The sequence below is a fragment of the Amphiprion ocellaris genome, chromosome 10, assembly GCF_022539595.1.
Source record: "Amphiprion ocellaris isolate individual 3 ecotype Okinawa chromosome 10, ASM2253959v1, whole genome shotgun sequence".
Lineage (NCBI taxonomy): Eukaryota > Metazoa > Chordata > Actinopteri > Pomacentridae > Amphiprion > Amphiprion ocellaris.
Window position 1 is genome coordinate 26,583,275 of NC_072775.1, and position 20,763 is coordinate 26,604,037.

At 37.5% G+C, this 20,763-nt stretch overlaps 1 protein-coding gene across 3 annotated transcripts; it reads left to right on the forward strand.

Annotated features, from left to right (window-relative positions):
- The first annotated feature begins 1,005 nt into the window (after positions 1 to 1,005).
- lrrcc1 (leucine rich repeat and coiled-coil centrosomal protein 1) lies at positions 1,006 to 20,658 on the forward strand. 3 transcript variants are annotated; one of them, XM_055014082.1, is made up of 19 exons: positions 1,006 to 1,373; positions 3,706 to 3,911; positions 4,081 to 4,146; positions 4,251 to 4,418; positions 7,579 to 7,745; positions 8,601 to 8,810; positions 9,924 to 10,123; positions 10,927 to 11,101; positions 12,445 to 12,593; positions 13,634 to 13,838; positions 14,177 to 14,316; positions 15,499 to 15,700; positions 16,314 to 16,499; positions 16,737 to 16,911; positions 17,441 to 17,604; positions 17,843 to 18,051; positions 18,318 to 18,455; positions 19,273 to 19,408; positions 19,907 to 20,658. In XM_055014082.1, the coding sequence occupies exons 1-19, from the start codon at positions 1,330 to 1,332 to the stop codon at positions 20,015 to 20,017; spliced, it is 3,051 nt and encodes a 1,016-aa protein (XP_054870057.1). In that variant the 5' UTR covers positions 1,006 to 1,329; the 3' UTR covers positions 20,018 to 20,658. The 3 variants fall into 3 exon arrangements, with proteins under 3 accessions (XP_054870057.1, XP_023121415.2, XP_023121414.2); XM_023265647.3 differs by lacking the exons at positions 1,006 to 1,373; positions 3,706 to 3,911; positions 4,081 to 4,146; positions 4,251 to 4,418 and adding an exon at positions 4,799 to 4,900; XM_023265646.3 differs by lacking the exons at positions 1,006 to 1,373; positions 3,706 to 3,911; positions 4,081 to 4,146; positions 4,251 to 4,418 and adding an exon at positions 4,814 to 4,934.
- The last annotated feature ends 105 nt before the right edge of the window (positions 20,659 to 20,763 follow it).

The window sequence follows — 20,763 nt, forward strand, 5'->3', positions numbered from 1 at the left end:
AGAATTTGAAAAAAAAATCAAAAAATAATTGTGTAACAAAGCTCTCTTCCTGCTCCATTCATCATCTCATGACCTCCTAAGATGCATCTTTTAACCTGACCCCTGGTTGAGAACCAAAAGGCAGCTAACTGTATACAATAGAATTGCAATTAATCAGTTACTTGACAAGTACTTAATTAGTCTGCAAATATTTTGACAAATAATTAATCAGTTTGGAGTCAAGAATTCACCAAATAAATTATAATATTAAGAGGGCAATCAGTGCTTCCCACACGACCCCCACAGAATCAGCTGACTTTTTATGGACAATAACTTCAGTATATTTAATGAAGCCACACAAAATGTTACCTTCATACTATGACTGTCCTCAGGTGAACAGGGCATTGAAGTACATGAAGGCTGGTTGAAATTTCAAACTTTTTATTAAGCATTATGTTTTCCAGCATTTTTGACCTGTTAAGCTGATAACTGCAAGCTGAAATATATAGGACCTGTAATTGGGAAAATATTCATAGTTTGATGGTAAAGTTTTGAATGAATTCAATTAATATACTAAAGTTATTGTGCACAAAAATCAGTCAGTTTTGAAGTGTTGAAAAGTCAAAAGCATTTTCACATTTGTTTGATTTTATATGGAATAATATCCAATATGCAAATTTATTTGACTAATTTAAATGTTATGGTTAAAACTCTAAAATATTTTTAAATGCACAAGTTAACTATATTATTGTATTGTATTAATATATTAAATATTAGTTAGGACCTTATTATATGGTCAACAAAAGTACATATTGCTCCCAATACTTCTGTAGTTTTACTTACAGTAAGTGGGATTTTGAATGAGCCCATTAGCTATGTAATCGATAGGGTACAAATGTAATCTAAGTTGTTTCACTGTTATACTGTGTTATTATTGCACTTTGGATGGGCTCTCTGGTGGGCGTGACCACACAGTCCGAGGGCGGAGAAAGCAAAAATGTCCCGAATGTAACCGTTAACGACGTCATGTAAACAGGAAGTGAAGTGCAAGAAGCGGCGAGTTCAACTGAACAAGAACATCAAACATTGTGGCAAACTCTTAACGTATAATTTCAGCAGTTAAAGATGTAGAGCTAGCGACTTTTAGCAGCTAGTAGACGGCTCATAATGAGCTACATTTGGACGCTCCGCCGCTAGCCAAACTTTTGCTAGGCTGCTAGTAACTTAGCTAAAGGTTTTAGAGGGTTGTTTTCTGGTTTATCTGCTCATTTAGCATTCTGTTTTGTTTCGTTAGCTAACAAACTTGATGTACAGTTCGACAAACTGTACAAACATCTGTATGTCGCCGCTATGGGAGACAAGGAGCTGAGTCTTATCGACAAGAAGATAACAAGGTAACGTTGTCTATCGACAGCTCTCCTTCACTTTGCTGTACCTTTCAAAAAACTTGTCGCACATAAATTGAATACAGCGTTAAATTTCTTAGTTTGTTGTCCATTAAAGTCACTGGCTTTTAGCTCGGAGTACCATTAACATGGTGAAGTATCAACGCAAAAGCTCTCTGATACACGTATAAGTCCTGTACTGTTTGTCAAGTCAAGTCACCGTTATTTGTACAGCACATTTAAAACAACAGCCGCTGACCCAAGAATACTTTCAGTGTTGAGATAAGACTGGCGCCGCGAATTTACGTTATTTAAGTTTAGATATTAAGTTCCTACAGTGTTATTTATTATGTGGATTTACGAGAGAAATCGAAACGTTATCGTTAAAACCCTACCGAATGATGTAAATACAGTGTTATATATTATACAAATATAACTGACTTACTTTAATGTTAAACGTTAATAACCTACAATATTATACACGCTAACACGTTTGCCGGCTAATTCAAAAATTAATATTGAGACCCTGCAAAATTATACATGGAAGAATCAATGAATTCAGAGACTCCCTCTGAGCAGCATATTGGTGGAGAGAACAGCTTTTTTTCCTCAGTATAGCAGCCATGTAGGCTCAGGTAAGGCAGCCATGTGCCTCGACCGGGTATAGGGTGAGCGAGAGAAAATGATAGCAGAGACAAACAGACAACAAACACAGAACATAAACACTGGACAGATTTTTGGGACCAGTAGCTGCACTTCAGACCAATACTGCCTCACAGCCAGAAAAACCTGCAGAGAGGGCAAAACACAAATGACAGGAGAGAGAAGACACAAAGTTAATAACATGCACAAGTGTATATAGATGTACTGAGCAAGTTAGAGGAATCACAGAAAACATGACTATGAACACATGAAGACAACCATATGAACACGATAGCAATTTAAAGCATGTTGGGCAATGAAAGAGTTGGTGTTATAAAAGTATAAGAGAAAAAATCAGGCAACTAAGAAAAACAATAGGATGATTAGTAAGAGTTTTTATTTTCAGAAATATGCACAAATATCGAAAGTTACATGTGATATTACACATAAATTAATGTGTGAGTGGTATTTTAATGTGGCTAGCCAACAGATTTTAATATGCTGTAGGCTTTGGTTATGTCAATAACAGAGGTGGAAGTATTCAGATCCTTTACTTAAGTAAACATGTGAATACAACAATGTCAGAATATTCTATTACAGGTAAAAGTCCTGTATAAAAAAATCCTAGTTAAGTTAAAGTCACCAAGTAATAGCGGTAAAATGTAGTTGGAGTACTAAAATAAAAGTCCTGGTTTGGTTCCTCAGACTGCTATTTTATTTTATCATATATCTTTAGATTTTTAGTACTGAAGTTTCAGTGTTACTGTTGTAGCTGATGCAGGTAGAGCTAGTTTAAGCTACTTTATATCCAGCCTTATATGCAGCTGTCAGATGACTACTTCTAAGAGGTGGCGTGATGATAAATGGGAGAGGGAATAGGAAAAACAAAGCTGTGATACTTAAATCTGTTTTCAGTTTGGGGACTTTTTCAATAATCTTACATTAGATATCTACATGTATCTAATGTGTCTGAAAACTATACTAACACTAAGTGCTGTACTAGAGTATGTGTTGACCAACTAACAGTGTTTCCACATCAGCTTAATTTATTTACTTTTAATAATTCTGTCAGTCAACTGCAACGCTTTTACCACGTTTTAGCGTTTTTTTTTTTTTTGATAAAATAAGCATTTTGATGAAAGGAATTCGTTCTTTCGTTGAAGTTGTCACAATTCATGTGTACATTAGCGCCATGACCTGTGATAATAGATCACAAGTAATGTCGCTTCATGTTAAAAGGTCAGAATCTCAAAATGTTGTTAGCACAAGAATTTACAATAGAAGCAATCAGAAATATAATCAACAGGAATTATGGCAATTGATTAATTAATGTAGTGAGATTAAATTAGATTAAACAAATGTCACATTTAGTAGTTAGACAGCGATGTTAGTTCAAAATATTTTCCAGTTTCTAGTTGAATGTGAGGATAGACTGCGAGATTTATCATTGCAAGCTGATACATGTTTTAAGTTTTGTACTGTGAAAATCATACAGTTGAAGACATCACCTTGAGCTTTTACAACTTCCAGTGTACATTTAATTTTTTTAAAGACTTGTCATAGACTAACTAGTTAATCAGTTAATTAAAAAAACTTTATTAGTTGGCACAAATTTTGTTGTATAGCAAATTGTACTAAGTTTGTTGGCACTGGGTTTTTTTCTTCCACTGTGAATCTGACCTTGTTGCATTCTGTCTAGTTTGCTACATATTCCCCTGGCTCCTACTGTAACATCTCTTAATCTGCACTGCAATCACATCCCGAGGATCGAGGGCCTGACCTCCGCTTGGCACCTGCGGCACTTAGACCTTTCCTCCAATTGCATCTCTAAGATTGAGGGTCTAAGTTCCCTCACTTCTCTGAGGACTTTAAATTTATCCTGCAACTTAATCACCAAGGTTGAAGGTGAGTCTTTAGTCACCATTTTACTGAGATAATAAATGTTTCAGCTCTGTGCGAGTTCTCCAAGTAATAATTCTTTGTTACTGGATCTTCTGTTTACTCTGATGTTACTGTCAATGCTCTATGAGCTGCAAAATCACTCAGTTGATAATGTCCTCCCACTTTACCTCAGGACTGAATGGCCTTGTGAACCTAACAAGATTAAACTTGTCCTACAATCAGATAAATAGCCTTACAGGTGAGTCCAATACTGTCTGAACAGAGTTTTCTTTTCTGCGCCAAATGAGAACTCTAACAAGTTGCTGATATTTAGATGCTGTTTATTCCTCATGTCCTCATTAGGCTTTTTGTATCTTCATGGCACGGAGTACAAGCTGAAGCACCTCAGTCTCCATAGCAACGACCTGAACAGCATTGATCACTTCCTGCAGTGCCTGCTGGGATTACAAGGTTTAAGAGAGGTCACTTTAAGCCAGGATGGCAGAGATAACCCTCTCTGTATGTCACCAGGTAGGGAGGGCAGAAAGCATTACTTTGCCATGTGTATACGTCATCATGCATACAGGTGTGAACAAAAAAAATCCATACCTTTGTAAAGAACATATATATTATGATTGAATTTCCAATGACTTCTACAACTTTTACTTTTCTTCGATAGAATCATTGAAATCCACACGTCTTTGTCACTAAAAACAATCATACATTTTGTTTTTTCATAGATTTATTATAGGTCTTTTTAGAAATATGATAAAATCTGCTGGGCCAAAAATATACATACAGCAACTTGAATGATCAGTTTTGGTGATGTAGATGATGATTGACTACAGCTGCTGGCTCCTCCGAGCCAATTTAAATAGGTTCCATTTGATACACTCATTAGACTCGGCCACAAACACTACAGTGAAGAAGTCTGAGGAGCTCAGCAAAGATCATAGAAAGGATATCATTGACTCAAACGAATCAAGAAAGCCACTTGGAGTCATTTCAAAAAGGTATCAGATCGCAAAATCAACTTTGGAAACAACTGTAAGTATAAAATGGATAATATAGTTGTGTCACAGCCATGATCAGGAAGAAAATGCAAATTATCACCTGCTGCTGAAAGACAATTGGTCAGGAGTCAACTAAGTATCACCACAAAGTAGGTCTGCAATGAATTCGAGGCTGCTGGAATACAGGTGTCAGTGTCCAGAGTCAACTGTGTTACATCACCATGAGCTGAGAGACCTGCTGTGCAGGAAGGAAGCCTTACCTCTAGAAACAGAACCTTGAAGCTCGACTGGAGATTGCTGCTGACCACATGAACAAAGAAAAGGCCTTCTGGAGGAAAGTTCTATGGTCAGATGGAGCAAAAATCAAGCTGTTTGCCCACAATGACCAGAAATATGTTTGGAGGAAAAAGGGTGAGGCCTTTAGCCCCCAGAACACCAAATCTAATGTATAGCATAGTTGTGTTATTCTGTCCTTGGGCTGTTTTGGGGCCAGTGGAACTGATGCTTTACAGAAAGTAAATGCAATTAAGATTGAAGATTCTAATTCTCAGTTTTGTTAAGAGGAGTGATCAGAGACACAATCAGAAGCTTGTGGATGGCTACCAAAAGTGCCTAGTTTAGGTGAAAATGGATAAAGGACACTGAACCAAACATTAGCATTGCTGTTTGCATATTTTTGACCCAGCAGATTTTATTATATTTCCAGAAGACCTGTAACATATCTATAACAGTACCAAAAATATTGTGTTTTTGTGTGTGTGTGTGTGACAAAGACACATATGTTTCTGTCTTTTAATCGTAAAAAATTAATAGCTGTAGGAGTTACAAGTAAAGACTTTACAAGTGTATGCAAACTTTTGTTCATGACAGTGTCAGTGTCTACTGGCTTTTCTCTGACAGGTGACAAGTCTAAGACTAGTTTTTGGTATTTTGTCTTTATTTGATGATGGTAGCAGAAATATGGAAACTACAGAAACTACAGGCAGATCACAGGCAACAAAGGTCTTAAACCAGAGATGGATCAGCAGTGCTGTACATCTTACCTGAACCACAAGGCCCCCAGATGCCCCATTTAATCGTCTATATGAAATGTTATGTTGCCCACTTCTGTCTATGGAACACAGCTGTAACAAGGGTTCTGACTGATATAATAGCAGTAAATGGCCTTTCAGACATAGCAATACTTGTGAAGTGATGGAATAAAACAAAGAGACAAGTGTTGATTCTCAGGGGTGGAATTTCTCATTTAAGCACAAAGCAATGAAAACATGATGCAGTTAAAAGACATTTGGTGAATTTTACATGGTTATTATTAAAGCAAATTAAAGTTGCTTCTGTTTGAACTCAGGTATTTCAGGTCATTACAGGGGAGTTATGAGTGATATACCAGTGAATTTATTTATAATATTTGTTTTATTCCTTGAATGTTTCTGGGTGTGTTAAATTATTGTCAGCAGTGTTGAAACTAGGACGGCAAATGATGATATTTCGATTTGTTGATTATTTTTTAATTTATTGGTTAAAGGAGGAGTCTGTATTTCTGAAGCGATATAGCTTATAATTATCCTATTCAGATCGATGAGCACACATATGCACAGGACAGAGGGTTCCTGCAAATCATGTAGACTGTTTTTCAGTAAGGAATTGCAATGTTTGCAACTGTTGCCTAAAAATTCATGAAAAGATTGTTCGGTTATTGAAATAGATGCATTTTCTCTTGACTGACTGATAAATTGTCAGTTCATCAATTCAGTACCTTAATATGTTTATGCATTATAGAATATCTGTAATCATTTGGAAAACTGCAGACTGCAGGTTCAGTTGAATTAAAATTTAATTGCAGACTGGTGAGAGCAAAAACATAAAAAAATGACATACAGGATAAAACCATGTGAATTCATCATTCACTGTAAACTGGATGAGAAAGTGTAGGTACTCAGAGCATCTCTTCCTAAGGCTGATTAAGCCTCTGGGATGTTATTCTCTGACTCACACAGGCAGTATCCCAAAGTGTACATCAGATGTGTTAGAAGTGCCTCACATGTAGGAACACCAGAGAACACAAACTTGGGTTATTTTCTTTCCTTGTTTCTGAGGAATCACAAGTCCAAAGGGATATTTTTTTTTCAGATTTTACAGAATAAGTGACTCATCACACTCTGTACTGTCTGTAAAGAAAACCAGTTATAGTCAAACTGACTATATTAATAGTACGGACTGGGGTCTGTTTGTCTCTCTGTGCATCTTCTCTTCCTGCCTCTTTGTTAATTGGACTGGCAGCAGTTATATTAATGTAAAAATCTTTTTGCTGTATGCCCATTATCCATATCCTTCTGTTCATGATTAATTACCAGCAGTAGTTGTTGAGAGTCTCTTTTCATCTTTTTAAATCCAGAAGGGCATACTTAATGCACTTTTACAACCCTTGCTGTCAATGTGTCTGGATATACGGTGCTCAATGCCGGTGAAATGAACTTCATTAGCAGTGCATTTGAGGACAACATTCAGAGGTTATTCATGCAGATAGAATTATTTTTGTTTGATGCAACATTACCACCCTTACACCTAATGTTTCATGAAGACCAAATAAACAACTGATGTGCCAGTAATGGTGGACAGTCAAGTAGCTCCTGCTGGTCAGATTTTGCTAATGCAAATGTGCTCTTGTCTTTCCACAGGTTACAGGGAGATTGTTATGCAGTCGCTGCCACAGATCACTGTTCTGGATGGCCTGGACCAGCTGGGAAATCCATCACCTCCAAGTCTAGGCAGTCCCTGTGACGTCCCCGGTCTGGAGGACTATGTAGACCTCCTGCTCTCCTCAGACACAAGTCACAATGAAGTGGTAATTTTTCTTTCCATGTTACTGTTATTTTTTCACTTGTAATTCTCATACCACCTGTTTATTTAAAATGATGACATTTTAGTAAAAATGTATTAAATTAGGATTTATTTAACCAGGAAATCTTTAGAAATAGATTATCTCTTTTTGCAAGAGACACAGCAATTATAGAACATTTATATACTGTATAGCACAATGTAATAGGGTATGAGAGGAATGACAGAAAAGGTTTTAAAACAATTACATTTCTATGAAAAGGTTTTTTGACTTTTGCTTACCTGTCAAGCACATTTCAAGTTTGCTTTTCAAAATATTCCAATCACATGGTATAGATTTCAAAAAGGCAGTGTTGCCAAGCTCCATGACTGAACTTTACACAAAATACCATAATTTGAAAGCAATGCTGTGCAAAACAACTGAACGTCCAAGATTTTGCATTTTGTATTATATAAATAACAGAAAACAAATGTGTTTTCCACATTTGCATATTAAAAAAGTGCAGAGCCTGTCTACTAACTTTGCAGAAACGGCAACCAAAAAGGACTGTGTTATGTTATTGAATGAATATAAAGGTAGGAGATAGTTGTGCTAAGTAGTTGTTTTGAATAGCAGAATGTAACTTGTCATGAAATTGCTTAAATATTTTGTAATTTGATGGATTTACATTCGCTGTAGTGACAGTTTGTAAATCTGATCCTCTAACTAGTAAATCACTTTACCTGTTCATTGCCAGATGGCAATTTTTATTTGTATTTCTTAGTTTGACCAGCTGCACTAAAAGAAAAATTGTACATCACATTCACAGTGGAAAGCCTAAAACTTAAATTTAAAAAACTAAAAATTATGTTTGCATTGCAGGTTAGAGGGGATGGCCCTCTCAGCACACCCTGCATTGACCAGCTGCTAACCCAAATTCGTCACCAGGTTAACTCTGAAACAGTACCAGTCAAACAACCAGATCATCAGTGTTTCCAGTCAGGTCGTTCCGCCATGGCTGATCCAGCAGACCCTGCTAATGAACAGCGCATCAGGAAACTGGAGCACCAGGTGTCCCAGCTCATCCAGCAGGTATGTATTTAACACTGCTAAAAGCATTATTCAATTTCATAAGAGGTACCTGTGTTGATTTATGTTGATTGACTGATTACATTGTGAGATATACAACACGTGACTGACATGTTGTATTAAGGCCGTGATCCAGCTTGTGTACCGCATACAGTGCTGTGCAAAAATTTCAGACATTTAGATTCACATGCTTGAATGCAGTAACATCAGATAGATGTCAGATTGGTTACAGGTTCATCAACAACAACCCCCAAAAGACAACCAGATCCATTTTCAGCCAAAATGAAAACAGGGAATCTTGCAAAACATGGTGAACCCCCCACAATGTCCTCATCTCAAAGTCATCATGTCAGTATCTGATAACTAAGCAGCAACCTTCAAGGGCAGAAAAATGAAACCAATAGTGAAGTGCAGTTCTTCAAATGGCCACTCAAAGGTTGAGTGGCCTTTGCCCTGACACATTTCCTAGAGTTGCAACTGAGGACTTTATGCCCAAAGTTTGGACTTTCAGGTCTTGAACCTGAGGGCTTTGGCCATTGTCGCGAAATAAATAACAAACTACAAAGACAGCAACTGAGGATTTTTATACCCAGAGTTTGGTCTTTCAGCAGAAATACATCAATTTATAACCTCATAAGAAAAACAGTTTTGGCCTCTCTAAGGGAAGGCTGCTTTGAATGAGAGGTGGATGCCATCGTACAGCAACTCATGGACCAGAGATGTTTGTATGTTCCACCTCAGCTCAGCTGTTTAATGTCTGTGCTCATTTTTTTTATTAGCCACGAGTTGAAATGAGTCAGGCTAGCACAGAACCTACTGGGTGACATCACAGAGAGTTTGTCCATGTCTGTATACAGTTAATGGGGGTTATATGAAGAGATAGAAACTGTTCATTTAATCTATTTTTTTTTATATTTACTTGTTATGAAAATAATTCATAGCTTAAAACTACTCAAGGCATTCATTTTGAAAGTGTCTTCGCCTTACTTTCAGTGCCTACAGCATTTCCACAGAACAATAAACTCAATACCAAATGTGATATTCATATATTCTGCTCTGTTAAATGGTAATTTAATTTTCTCACCTTTTATGAGTAATTTTGAAATGTTTACCCAGGTCCCTGCAAGTGACAGAGCCAGTAGCTCTGCCCATCCTGTGAAGATGGTACAGAAAGCCAAGAGAGACACAGACCGCACTTCAGAAAGTGAGTGTGACAGTGGGAAGGAAAACAGGAGGCGAACAAGGATTCCCAAATACCATAACAGCATAGCATCAAGCACAACCACCAAGGAGACCAAGGGCAGAAGATCAGACAGGTGATTCTGCACAAAAAGATGTTTCAGCTGTCAAGTTTATTTTGTAGTGAAAATAATTTACTGTATTTTGCTGTTATTTTTACATGTGTAGTCCCTGATTTTGTTACAGGAGCTAAATGCTACCTCGACAAAGCCCAAAATTCCATAGAATTCTGTGTTAATGTTTTAAAACTGAATTATGTCAAGACATTTTAAGCACTGGTGGGCACCATAACAAAATCAGAGTGTGCCTCTGAGTAACGATAGTCACATTCATGCACTTGCCAAAGTTTGCTAACACAGAAGTGTTTAGGATGTTGTTACTGACAAAGTCAGCATCTATAATAATCAAACACAATATATAGCAATAGATATTTTCGTTTTGTCCATCATGCATCAATGTAATATCATCAAGTATCTTCATGATAGAGGAAATCTTTTTACCTCTCAGCTGAAAGAGGGACATAAATATTCTTTGATGAGCGATGTTGTAAACTTTCCTCCTCTCTGTTAGAAATTACAACTGTCACCTCACTCTAGTGATTAATGACCACCCTCCTGTGGTCTCCTCCCTCATCTTACTTCATCAGCCACTGATGACGTGCTTAACATTCAGTAATTTAAGCTCACAACTGTTCTCATCAAACAGCAAGGTGATTTTAAAATAGCAGCTCCAGATTCAGTTCAAAGTTGTTCAAACTTTGCCTTCCTATAAAAGTCAGTAGGTTGTTTGCTTTGACCTTTATTTAGCCAGACATTAGCTGCGGGCTGTTTAGAATCGATTTTACAGCTGGTTCAATACCTATGATTTGTTTCATGTGCAGTGATCAGGAGAATCATAAACAGAAGACTTCAAAGGCTGCTGTGGGGCCCAGGAGGAAGTCTGGCAGCACAGCGGGTGTACAGGCAGCAGGGCCAACCAGGAGGGGACCTCTGAGAGCAGCCAAGACCTCAGGCGATGTGAAAACCAAGTCTACTGAGGAGGAGGAAACCTATAGGGTACACAATGGATAGGCCACCTGCAGGCTGAATGGCAGCTTCTATTTTTATTGAATGAATGGAATGTGAAAAAGCTTGAATCTCTGTACAAAAAGGGAGTAGTGGTGTTTTTTTTTAACCAAACGTCCCTGTAAACAAAAATATTGACGAACAGAAGAGTGGATACAAAAATGACTGCAAAACAAAGATAATCGTAATATCATAATTTTTCTTTCCAATTTTTTTAACCCCTTTTGTGATTATTTAAAAACCTACAAAACAAATAATATCTTCAATTTCAGTGAATCCTCTATAATACTTAAGTCAAGAGTTCATCATCTATTTGATTTTTACGTTGAAAAGCAACTCAACCACCAAATCATACATCCAAAAAAAGTGAGTACACCCTCGGCTTCTGAAGGTTGTGCTGCTCCTTTTTGTAGAAATAACTCTTTGTACCAGTTTCGTATCTGTTGTCTTACTGAAATTTCGTGCGAAAATGCCTCAGTTACCTCAGCAAGATTTTTGAGGTTTTTCTTGCATGTACTACCAGCTTAAAATCCCCCCACATCATTTTAATATGGACTTTGACTGAACAATTCCATAACAATCCATTCATCTTTTTGAGCAAATGATATGGCCTTACATTATCTTCAAGCACTCTTTAATATGATATAGAATTCATAGTTGAATCCATGATTTCAAGCTGCACGGTCTCTGAGACAGCAGCTGAAACCATAAATGCTTCAGCATCATCTTTTACAGTTGATAGAGTTTCTTCCTCTGAAAAACTGTATTTGATCTGAACCACATGTCTACTCCTACTGTGGCTGAAAAGTTGCATCCTTGTCTGTCCAAAGGACATTATTCGAAAAGGCTTGCTCTGTATCTACATGTTCATTGGCAAACTGTAGCTGTTTTTTGCCTTTTTCTTTTTGGACAGCAGTAGAAGTCATGTTTGTGCAGTCTCTCTATGATAATGGATGCATGCACTTTGACAACAACAATTGCACAATTCATACTCGGATCTTTTGAAAAATAGAGGATGGAATTTTGGAGATGAGATAGCATCTGTTTTTTCCCTTATTTGTTTGTTTGTTTCTTTCTCTCTGATAGTCTGGTTAGACTATCAGAGTGTTTTTTTCATCAAGTTTTTTCCACAGTATTCTTTGCAGGAACTCACTGATTTAACAAAAAAGTTTAGACAGTTCAGGGAGAACTTTTGAGTGACCTTTGAGAACTTTTTCAGAGTTGTAAATAGAAATTCACTTTTCAGCTTAAATCTAGAACAGTGTTATTTGTTTGTCTTTCTTTGTGTTTTCACTTAATGTATTTTCATGGTTTTGTGTATGTCTGCTGCTCAGACAATTGTGGAGGAGCGTGACCAGGAAAGAGAGAGACGTTGGAAGGCAGAACAAACTGTGAGGAAGTTGACAGAGGAGCTGAAGTCCATGCAGACAAAGATTAGCGAGGAAAAAGACCTTCAAAGCATGGCCCTACACACCACTGACAGGTAAAAGGGAAGCACAGGTGGACATGTATACACTGTGCACACAAACTTCCACTTGAATTGGTGCAGCAGCTCTAAAGTAGAAATCATGATAGAAAAAAAGGACCATTGAACTTGTCTCTGTGGATTTTAGTTGTCAACTGCATAATGGATCTTCATTCATTTCTACCCTCTTCATCTTTTGTATTGACTCTCTTGAGACCAGGGTTCACTGCTTGTCTTATTCTTAAACAATGAATATCCATCCCACCATTTAAATTCTTCACTGTCTTTGTGGCATTGCCTTTTATGAAATTAAGGACACACTTTTGCTTCAACACCTCAAAACCTTGATGTATGTCTGCAGTTGTCTGTGACAATAAAGCTGTTTAGTATAAAAATCATTAACCTACACACTCATCCTGATTATATACCTAATATTTTAATCTTAGTAACCAATATTATCTATAATTTAACATTCCTATCTCCATTGCTATATACATGTGACTAATTTGCAAGGTGTGGCTGCTCTGTTCTGATTTGCATCACATCCCGCTTAGATAAATGCACATTATGGCTGTAATTAGAAGCCTGGTGACACACATATGTTAGCTGTATTATACAAATCAGTCTTAACTGTCATTTTCTAATGAAACTGAACACTGCTTTTACTGTTGATGTCTTCGCTCATCGGGAGACAGATTACAGAGAAATGACTCATCAAGACAGATTTTAAAATGGGATGACTGTGGACGAGGTGCTTTACAATTTTTGGGTTGCCTTGTTGTGCTGTGTGCAGCTTGCTAGTTTCTTTCCACCAGAATGCTGCATCCATTCCCCCTTCCATATTCTGTCCCCTGAGATAAGATTCTGACTATGCTGTAATGTTAAATTTCATCAATTTCACAAGCCATCATATATTTAATGCTGGGAGAGGACAGCCAAGAGCATCACAAAACTGGTAGTGATGTCCCTTGCCAATTTCTATATGCAGTACAAATAGAAATTCAAGGTATTACTGCTGCTGCTGTTGCGCACTCTTATCATGTTTTTTTCCCATCCAGATTGAAAGATGTGTTGTTGAAAGAGCGATCAGGGCGCTCTGAGCTACAGGCTCGTGTCGAGGAGCTGGAGGGGAGTTGTCAGTCTCTAAACCAGCAGCTGGAGCAGACCCGTAGCAGTGAAGAACAACACAAGACTGCACTGCGTAGACTGGAAGAAAGTATCTCCCATGGAGAGGCACTCAGGGCTTGCCAGCAGGCTGAAGAGGTACAGATTCTAGTTTGTTTACCTGAGAACCCATAATTTTGGTTAAGATAGTATAAATTCAGTCAGGTAATGCTAGTCAGGTCTTGACATACAATTGCCCTCTATGTAGCTGCAAAGTTCCTTTAGAGTGATACAAAAGTAAATGTATATGTTGTTTCTCCTATACCCTATTGCCTACCGCTGAATTCCCCTTACCACTCTTAATTTTTAATTATACCAGTGCAATAATTCACTGATCCAGGCCACAGCCTAAATAAATGTCAAGAGATAAAAGGATTCTGCAGAGAGGGTCATTCAGCTCCTAAAGGCTTGTGCAAAACATGTCTGACCTTCCTCAGTTGAAGCGGTACCAGGATCTGGAGAACAAGGCAGCAGCTCTGAAGAGGGAGTTGGATATCCAGAGAGCCTCGGTACGGCAGCATAAAGACAAACTGCAACAGCTGCATGAACTGCTGGCATCCAGGGAACAAGAGCACAGGTACACCTGAAGGGCTTTCTGCTGAATCACTGAAAGAAGTCTTGCTTAATATCAATTTTAACCCTTTTTAAAGGCTCTCTTTTCTGTATCAGTCTCTTTCTATGAGCAGTGGTGAAGATTTGTCCATGTGGGTCATTCCATAAAAAATCAATTAGTGCCTCCCATCTAACTCCCTCAGTCAGCATTTTTTTGTGTCCTGTAACTTTAGTGTATTTACAATGCCATATAAAATTCTGTCTTATGAATAGGTTAAGAGTTACAGGCCCTTGAAATACGTAAGAGTTGGTTGAAATTTAAAATTTTGAGATTTGTATTACTTTTGTATTACTGTACATTTTTTAATGCTATTAACTTCACAAGTAGAATAAATATAAATATGAAATTTTTTAACCTGCAATCACATCAGATTTACATTCACTTCAGGTGTGACATTCTAAAGCCAAAATCCAATTTTTGCTCAGCCCCACTTTTTTCTGTGATTAACTCTGAACTTCAGTATTATGGGATATATCATAGTTTCAACAGCAAAACTGCAGCAGTGTAATGTCTGTGACATAGAGCCATGGACATTGTACCCTGGATGTGTTGTCTGTTTTCTGATGATTGATGGGAGAAAACTTTAAAAAGTGCATTTTGGGGTCTTATCGTGATGTGGTGGGATATATGGTTCGAGTAAACCAAAAGTCAATGAAATATTACTTTTGTAATCCTTCATCAATATACTAATGTACTAAATCTACTAATGCTGTACAGTACTAAAGCTAGTGTACAAAGAAACAACTAATTCTGGGGCGGTCAGGTGGAAACTGTTTTAGATTTGGTTGATTTTATATGGAATGACCCAGGTGCAACATTATCCATTATTAAAATAATGTATAGTACTTCATATAATACTTCAGATAATAATATTTCTGTATTGGTGGTGTTGTCTCTTCTTCTGTGACTGGTTTTCAAGTAGTTGTGAGTCGGCAAGAAAAAGCTGGTGACTCATATTTTAGTGCCCCAGTCTGTATTTAGTAATATAAATATTGAGTGTATGACAGCCCAAATGAGATACAAGGTGTATTTTAAAGATTCAGTTTCTTGTTATGTCAGTGAATATTCTAGCATTACATGCAGGCTATTCTGTTTCTGTTAAGCGTGTCAGTATCCCATCCTAAAATGCTCACATTCTTCTCACAGAAAGCAACTGGAGTTGCGGTTACAACCTGGCGGGGCAGATTTCCGTGAGGCAGTAGCAAAAGAAGTAGCATCAGTGGAACAGAGATACAATTACAAGGAAGTGGAACTGCAGGAGAAGCTGGCGGAGGGGAGGAAACAGTACGCTGCTCTGGAGGACGAGTTCCGCATGGCTCTAACCATCGAAGCCGCTCGCTTCTCTGAGGTCTGCTAAAACATGGACACCTGCCATCCAGATGACCTGTAATAACTTAAGTGTCCTGAAGTTTACACTGCCTTCTCTGTGCAGTCCAGCTTTTAAGTGATTTTTTTTGTGCAGTAAAAAGTAAAATGATTGAACTGGAATTGAACCCAATCTGGATAGACTTAGTGGATTTCCAGCGTGATGCTAAAAGCTGAGATTGAATTAGGATCATTTGACTCTGGATAAGCAGTCTGTGATTGCCACAGGAAGAAAGCTTTTAAAAAAGAATTGAACATGAATCACTTCTTATTTTCTTGTTATGGCTACAGATTTCATTCAACCTCTGCACAAAATTTTGTCTTATTCTTGATTGCTACAGGTCACACAATTTCCTCCTTTAAGTCACCAAACTTTTGTTCTATGAGAAAAGTCTGAGTAAGATTTAGATTTCCAGACATAGCTTTCAAGGATTGCATTTTGTAAATTCATGGCTCTGAACCCTGTTCTGTCAGAGTTGACACTGACTGATGAAATTGTCAAGTCAGGTAATACTTGGGCCAAAGGCCTCCATTCTAATTAACTCCTGAGATTTTACATTGACATTCACTACCACACCATCACTCTTCTTTTGTAGGTGAGGGAGGCGTGTGATCAGATGACCGTGGAGCTGATGGAGCTCAAGTCCACTCTCACTCAGTCACAGCAGAGGGAGAAGAAATCAAGCTCTCTGGTGCAAGAGCTCACAGCCATGGTCAAAGAACAGAAGAACCGCATCTCTGAGCTCATCAAAGCCAAGAGAGATGCTGTTACTGATCTGAAGGTGTGAAGCACTGCACTAACAGTGTGAAATATAAAACTAAATTAGAAGCCCAAATTGGCTCATAACTTTTATATATAAGGTAGAGCAGAGAGGCATCAGGATTGCCTTGTCAAAAATGAGCTTGTATGAGACTGATGACTTTCAGACATCATGAATACTGAATGGTCCAGCTGTCTTTCCATCTGCCAGCCATGACAGATGGTTGCTGATCATTAATACTGTCTGTCCCTCTGCTAGAGTCGTCTGCATTCTTTGGAAGCAGAGGTGGGGCAGGACCGGCGTCTCAGTCTGCAGCTCGAGCTGCTCAAGAAAGACAAGGCCCGACTGCTTTCTCAGCTCACAGCTCAGGAGTCGGTGATAGACGGCCTCAGGGCAGAGAGGAGGATCTGGGGCCAGGAGCTTGCTCAGCAGGGTGGGACACATTCAAAAGGACGTGTTGTACACTTGGAGGCAGCCTTATAGTGCACCCAAGATTCAAGGGAATGATTGTTGATTTTTAGGGCAAGTTGTACCTTGAGTCTGTCTATAATACACTGACCTATGGTTCACTTGTAACATTTTGGAAATTTTGCTTTAGGGCCAGCATCAGGGAGGCTTAATACTTTATGGTGCTATTTAAAAAAAAAAAAAAAAAAAAAATCTGTCTCAAGTAAAGCCTGCCATCTAGTGGTTACCATGGGAGAAATACACAGGAAAAGCTAGTGTTTTTTTTTTTATTTTATGGTACTCTTTTCACACAAGTAATTAATATGCATTTACATAAAGTTTTGGAACCGCATTTAAAAGAAATTTTAAAAAAAACTGATCACCATAGATAATAATAATTATAACAGAATTATAATAATAAAATAGTAATCATAATTAAAAGAAGAAAAAAGAATCATAGTGAAGGAAAGACAGACATGAACTAATTTACAATTTTATATATTTGTCTTTACTAGGAGCATCATTGGCTCAGGATCGTGGACGTCTTGAGGCCAGGATAGAGGTGCTGAGCAATGAGCTGGAGAATCAGAAGAAACAGAATGAAAGGGACAATGATGCCCTTAAAATTAAAACCAAAATCATGGATGACCAGACAGAGACCATTCGCAGACTCAAAGAGGTAGCATGATACCTGTGCTATTGTAAACTGTGTTAAATGAAAATCCAACCTCTATCAAAAAACAAACCAAAAATAAAACACATTCTGTCAGAGCCTACCAAAGCTTAACTTGCATGTTTGTCCATTTTATTGTGTGCATTGAGTTGGTTTATGTTCATTTATCGTTTTAGTATATAAATGTTTATCAGTATTTATCTTAGGGCAGTCTCTCCTCATCTGCCACATTCCTGTTGTTCAGTCCTTACAGGAGCGAGATGATCAGACCCGTAAGCTGAGGGAGGAGGTGGTCCAGACGCAGAAGAGATTTCAGCAGCAGCTGGAGGAGGAAATGGGCCAGCGGGCAGAGCTGAAGGAGCAACTGGAACATCTGAGCCTGCGCAAGGAGGAGCTGAAACAGCAGATGAAAGACAAGGAAGCTGAGCTCGACGAGGTCAGAAGAGTTCACAGGCAGGTGTCCCATCCCAAACACACAAAAACATAAAGGTGCGCTTACAAGGGTTGAGGACAACAAGGTAAAAGTGCATTATAATCAAATGAAAAACTGCCACATCACTTTTAAATGTAATGCTGCAGTAATGTTTTTATTTGAGGCACAACTGACTCAGACTCTCTTTATGGCCACCACTACTGCTTCTGCTGCTGCTGATCAAATATTCATTCTGGAAGTAGCATGTGGAACTGGTATGTTTTCTGTTTTGCATCTCTTCTTTTAGTGATTCCAGTAGGAAGTGGCAGGAGAAGGCGGACCTACTCACCCGGCTGGAGAGCCAGGTGAAGCATATGAAGGACAACTTTGAGTCCAAGGAGCGTATACTGCTGGAAGAAAGAAATAAAGCAACGGAAGCACACAAGTATGCTGCAATATCAACAAAGACATTTTCTAGCTGCTGATCTGAGCACGTATCAAGCAGTGTGAGCTATGGGTTTGCACTGCAGATGCCAAAATATATTGTTTATAAATCTTTTTTGTTCTCAAAGTGGTGTTGTTTGGTCAGATATTGTAGATTCTTAAGTTGTTGGAAAGATATGCAGATGCTTGTTTGCCAGCCTACTGGGAAGAAGTAAGAAGTCCTGCACTTTAACTAAATCCTAGAGCAGAGCAGAGCAGATCTATCTACCTACCTGTATCCGTCTATCTATCTATCTATCTATCTATCTATCTATCTATCTATCTATCTATCTATCTATCTATCTATCTATCTATCTATCTATCTATCTATCTATCTATCTATCTATCTATCTATCTATCTATCTATCTATCTATCTATCTATCTATCTATCTATCTATCTATCTATCATTATTATTAGTTTTCCTCATAAGCCAGAAATTCCCCTCGCTCTGAAAAGTTTGACCCATGTGGGACTAATTTGTTAAACAAGGCCCTCCTCAAATTGTTACTTAAAAAGTCTGTGTTCACATCATGATTAGGCTTTTCAAAGAGCATAATTAAGGTGTTATAGTGAAATTTCACTTGAAACAAGAGTGGATGGGGGATTTCATCCTAATAAATTACTCTTTCACTCTGCAGTTTCTGTATTAGTACTTTATATCTGTGGCCACCTACTCTCAAAAATACATACATTTGTTTTCCCCAAGGCAGTACTGGCAGCATGCAAAGTGCCACACATGAATGTAAAATGATTTATGTGTGGTTGTCTGTCCTACAGAGCTGCAGTGGAGAGGTTACACAGTGTGGACGATGCTTTTCGTCGACAGCTGGAGTCTATCCAGGCTACACATCAAACTGAGCTCCTTCACCTGGCTAATGAAAAACAAAAAAAGATAGAACAAACCAATCAGAAGGTAAATTAAGTGGACAGTTTTCACAATATTAGGGAAAGAAAAGCTGCTGTGTGTTCATCAATGAGAAATATGAGCATAAGCAATGTTTCATCTCAGAGGTAGGTTTGAAGGTGGTTACAGGTGATCATGTTGGAAGAGAGACAACTATTCAAACATTTCAAGCAAAGCATTTATTGCTTCCTTCACTGCTGGATTTCTAATTAGGTTTAATTTATAAGAGAGACTCTGTCATTTAAAGGTAGACATTCTTGACATAGTAGATCAGTGTCATCCAGCAGTCTTTGAATTGCTTCGGTCTCTGGAGAAAATAATAGGAATTTTGAAAATTAATAAAATGTAAAATGTCACACCAATTTCAGATTGTAAATGGAAAATTGATATTTATGCAGTCTTATTTCACCTCTGTTTATGCCTTGAATTTGATTGCATTCCATCAGTATCTGTGAAAATTCTAGTGTTTTCTGCAGCTAAGACTGTCTGTCCGTGTTTCTTCCTCAGGTATTTGAGGTGGAGGAAGAGATGCGTCAGCTATTGGAGGAGACCGAAACTAAGAAGCGAATCATGGAAGAGAAGATGAAACGTCTCACCAGTGTACTAAAAGACTTTTAACACATGAAATGTGGATTAACACTGGATATTTGTCATTTTAAAATTACCTTACAGTTACAATACAGTTGTAATTTAAAAATTAAATTTAAAATTTACAACTGTCCAGTGTTAATCCACATTTATAATCCATACATTTTTTAATACCACATTTTGTGTATACTTTAAATTCAGTCATTCTTGTATCTTACCATAGTGTGATTTATGTAAATAAACTCCCTGTTGTGCCTATTTTTGTTTTGTGTTATAAGATAAGATGGGAATTTATTGCACAGATTTGGGTGGACAGTTTGTGTGAAGACTGGACAGGTTTACTGTAGTTTACAATGAATCACAGTTCTCCTAAAGTCAACTAAATATAAAATAGAGCAAAACTGAAAGCATAACAGCACAGCAAAAATATTTACACTGTCAGGGGATTTTATGAAGTTTGCTACAGTTTTGTTGTAGCTTTGCTGGCAATAGAGTGCGTATAACAAATGTTTGATATATAATGAGAAGTAGACATTACAAAACTATGATATTATTTAAGGTTATGAAATATTGATTCAAATTTGTAGTTTAGTGAGTACAACAGTTGGGCTATCATATTGTTACTTGATTTATTGTATAATAATATCAATAAAAGTGATTATTTTCAGTTTTATGATAGAAATGTAAAGTTTTAATTTAGTATTATTATTTAATTAACAATAAATAATGTATTTATTGTTAATTATTCTTTATTACTGTTATTAATCGTACATAGT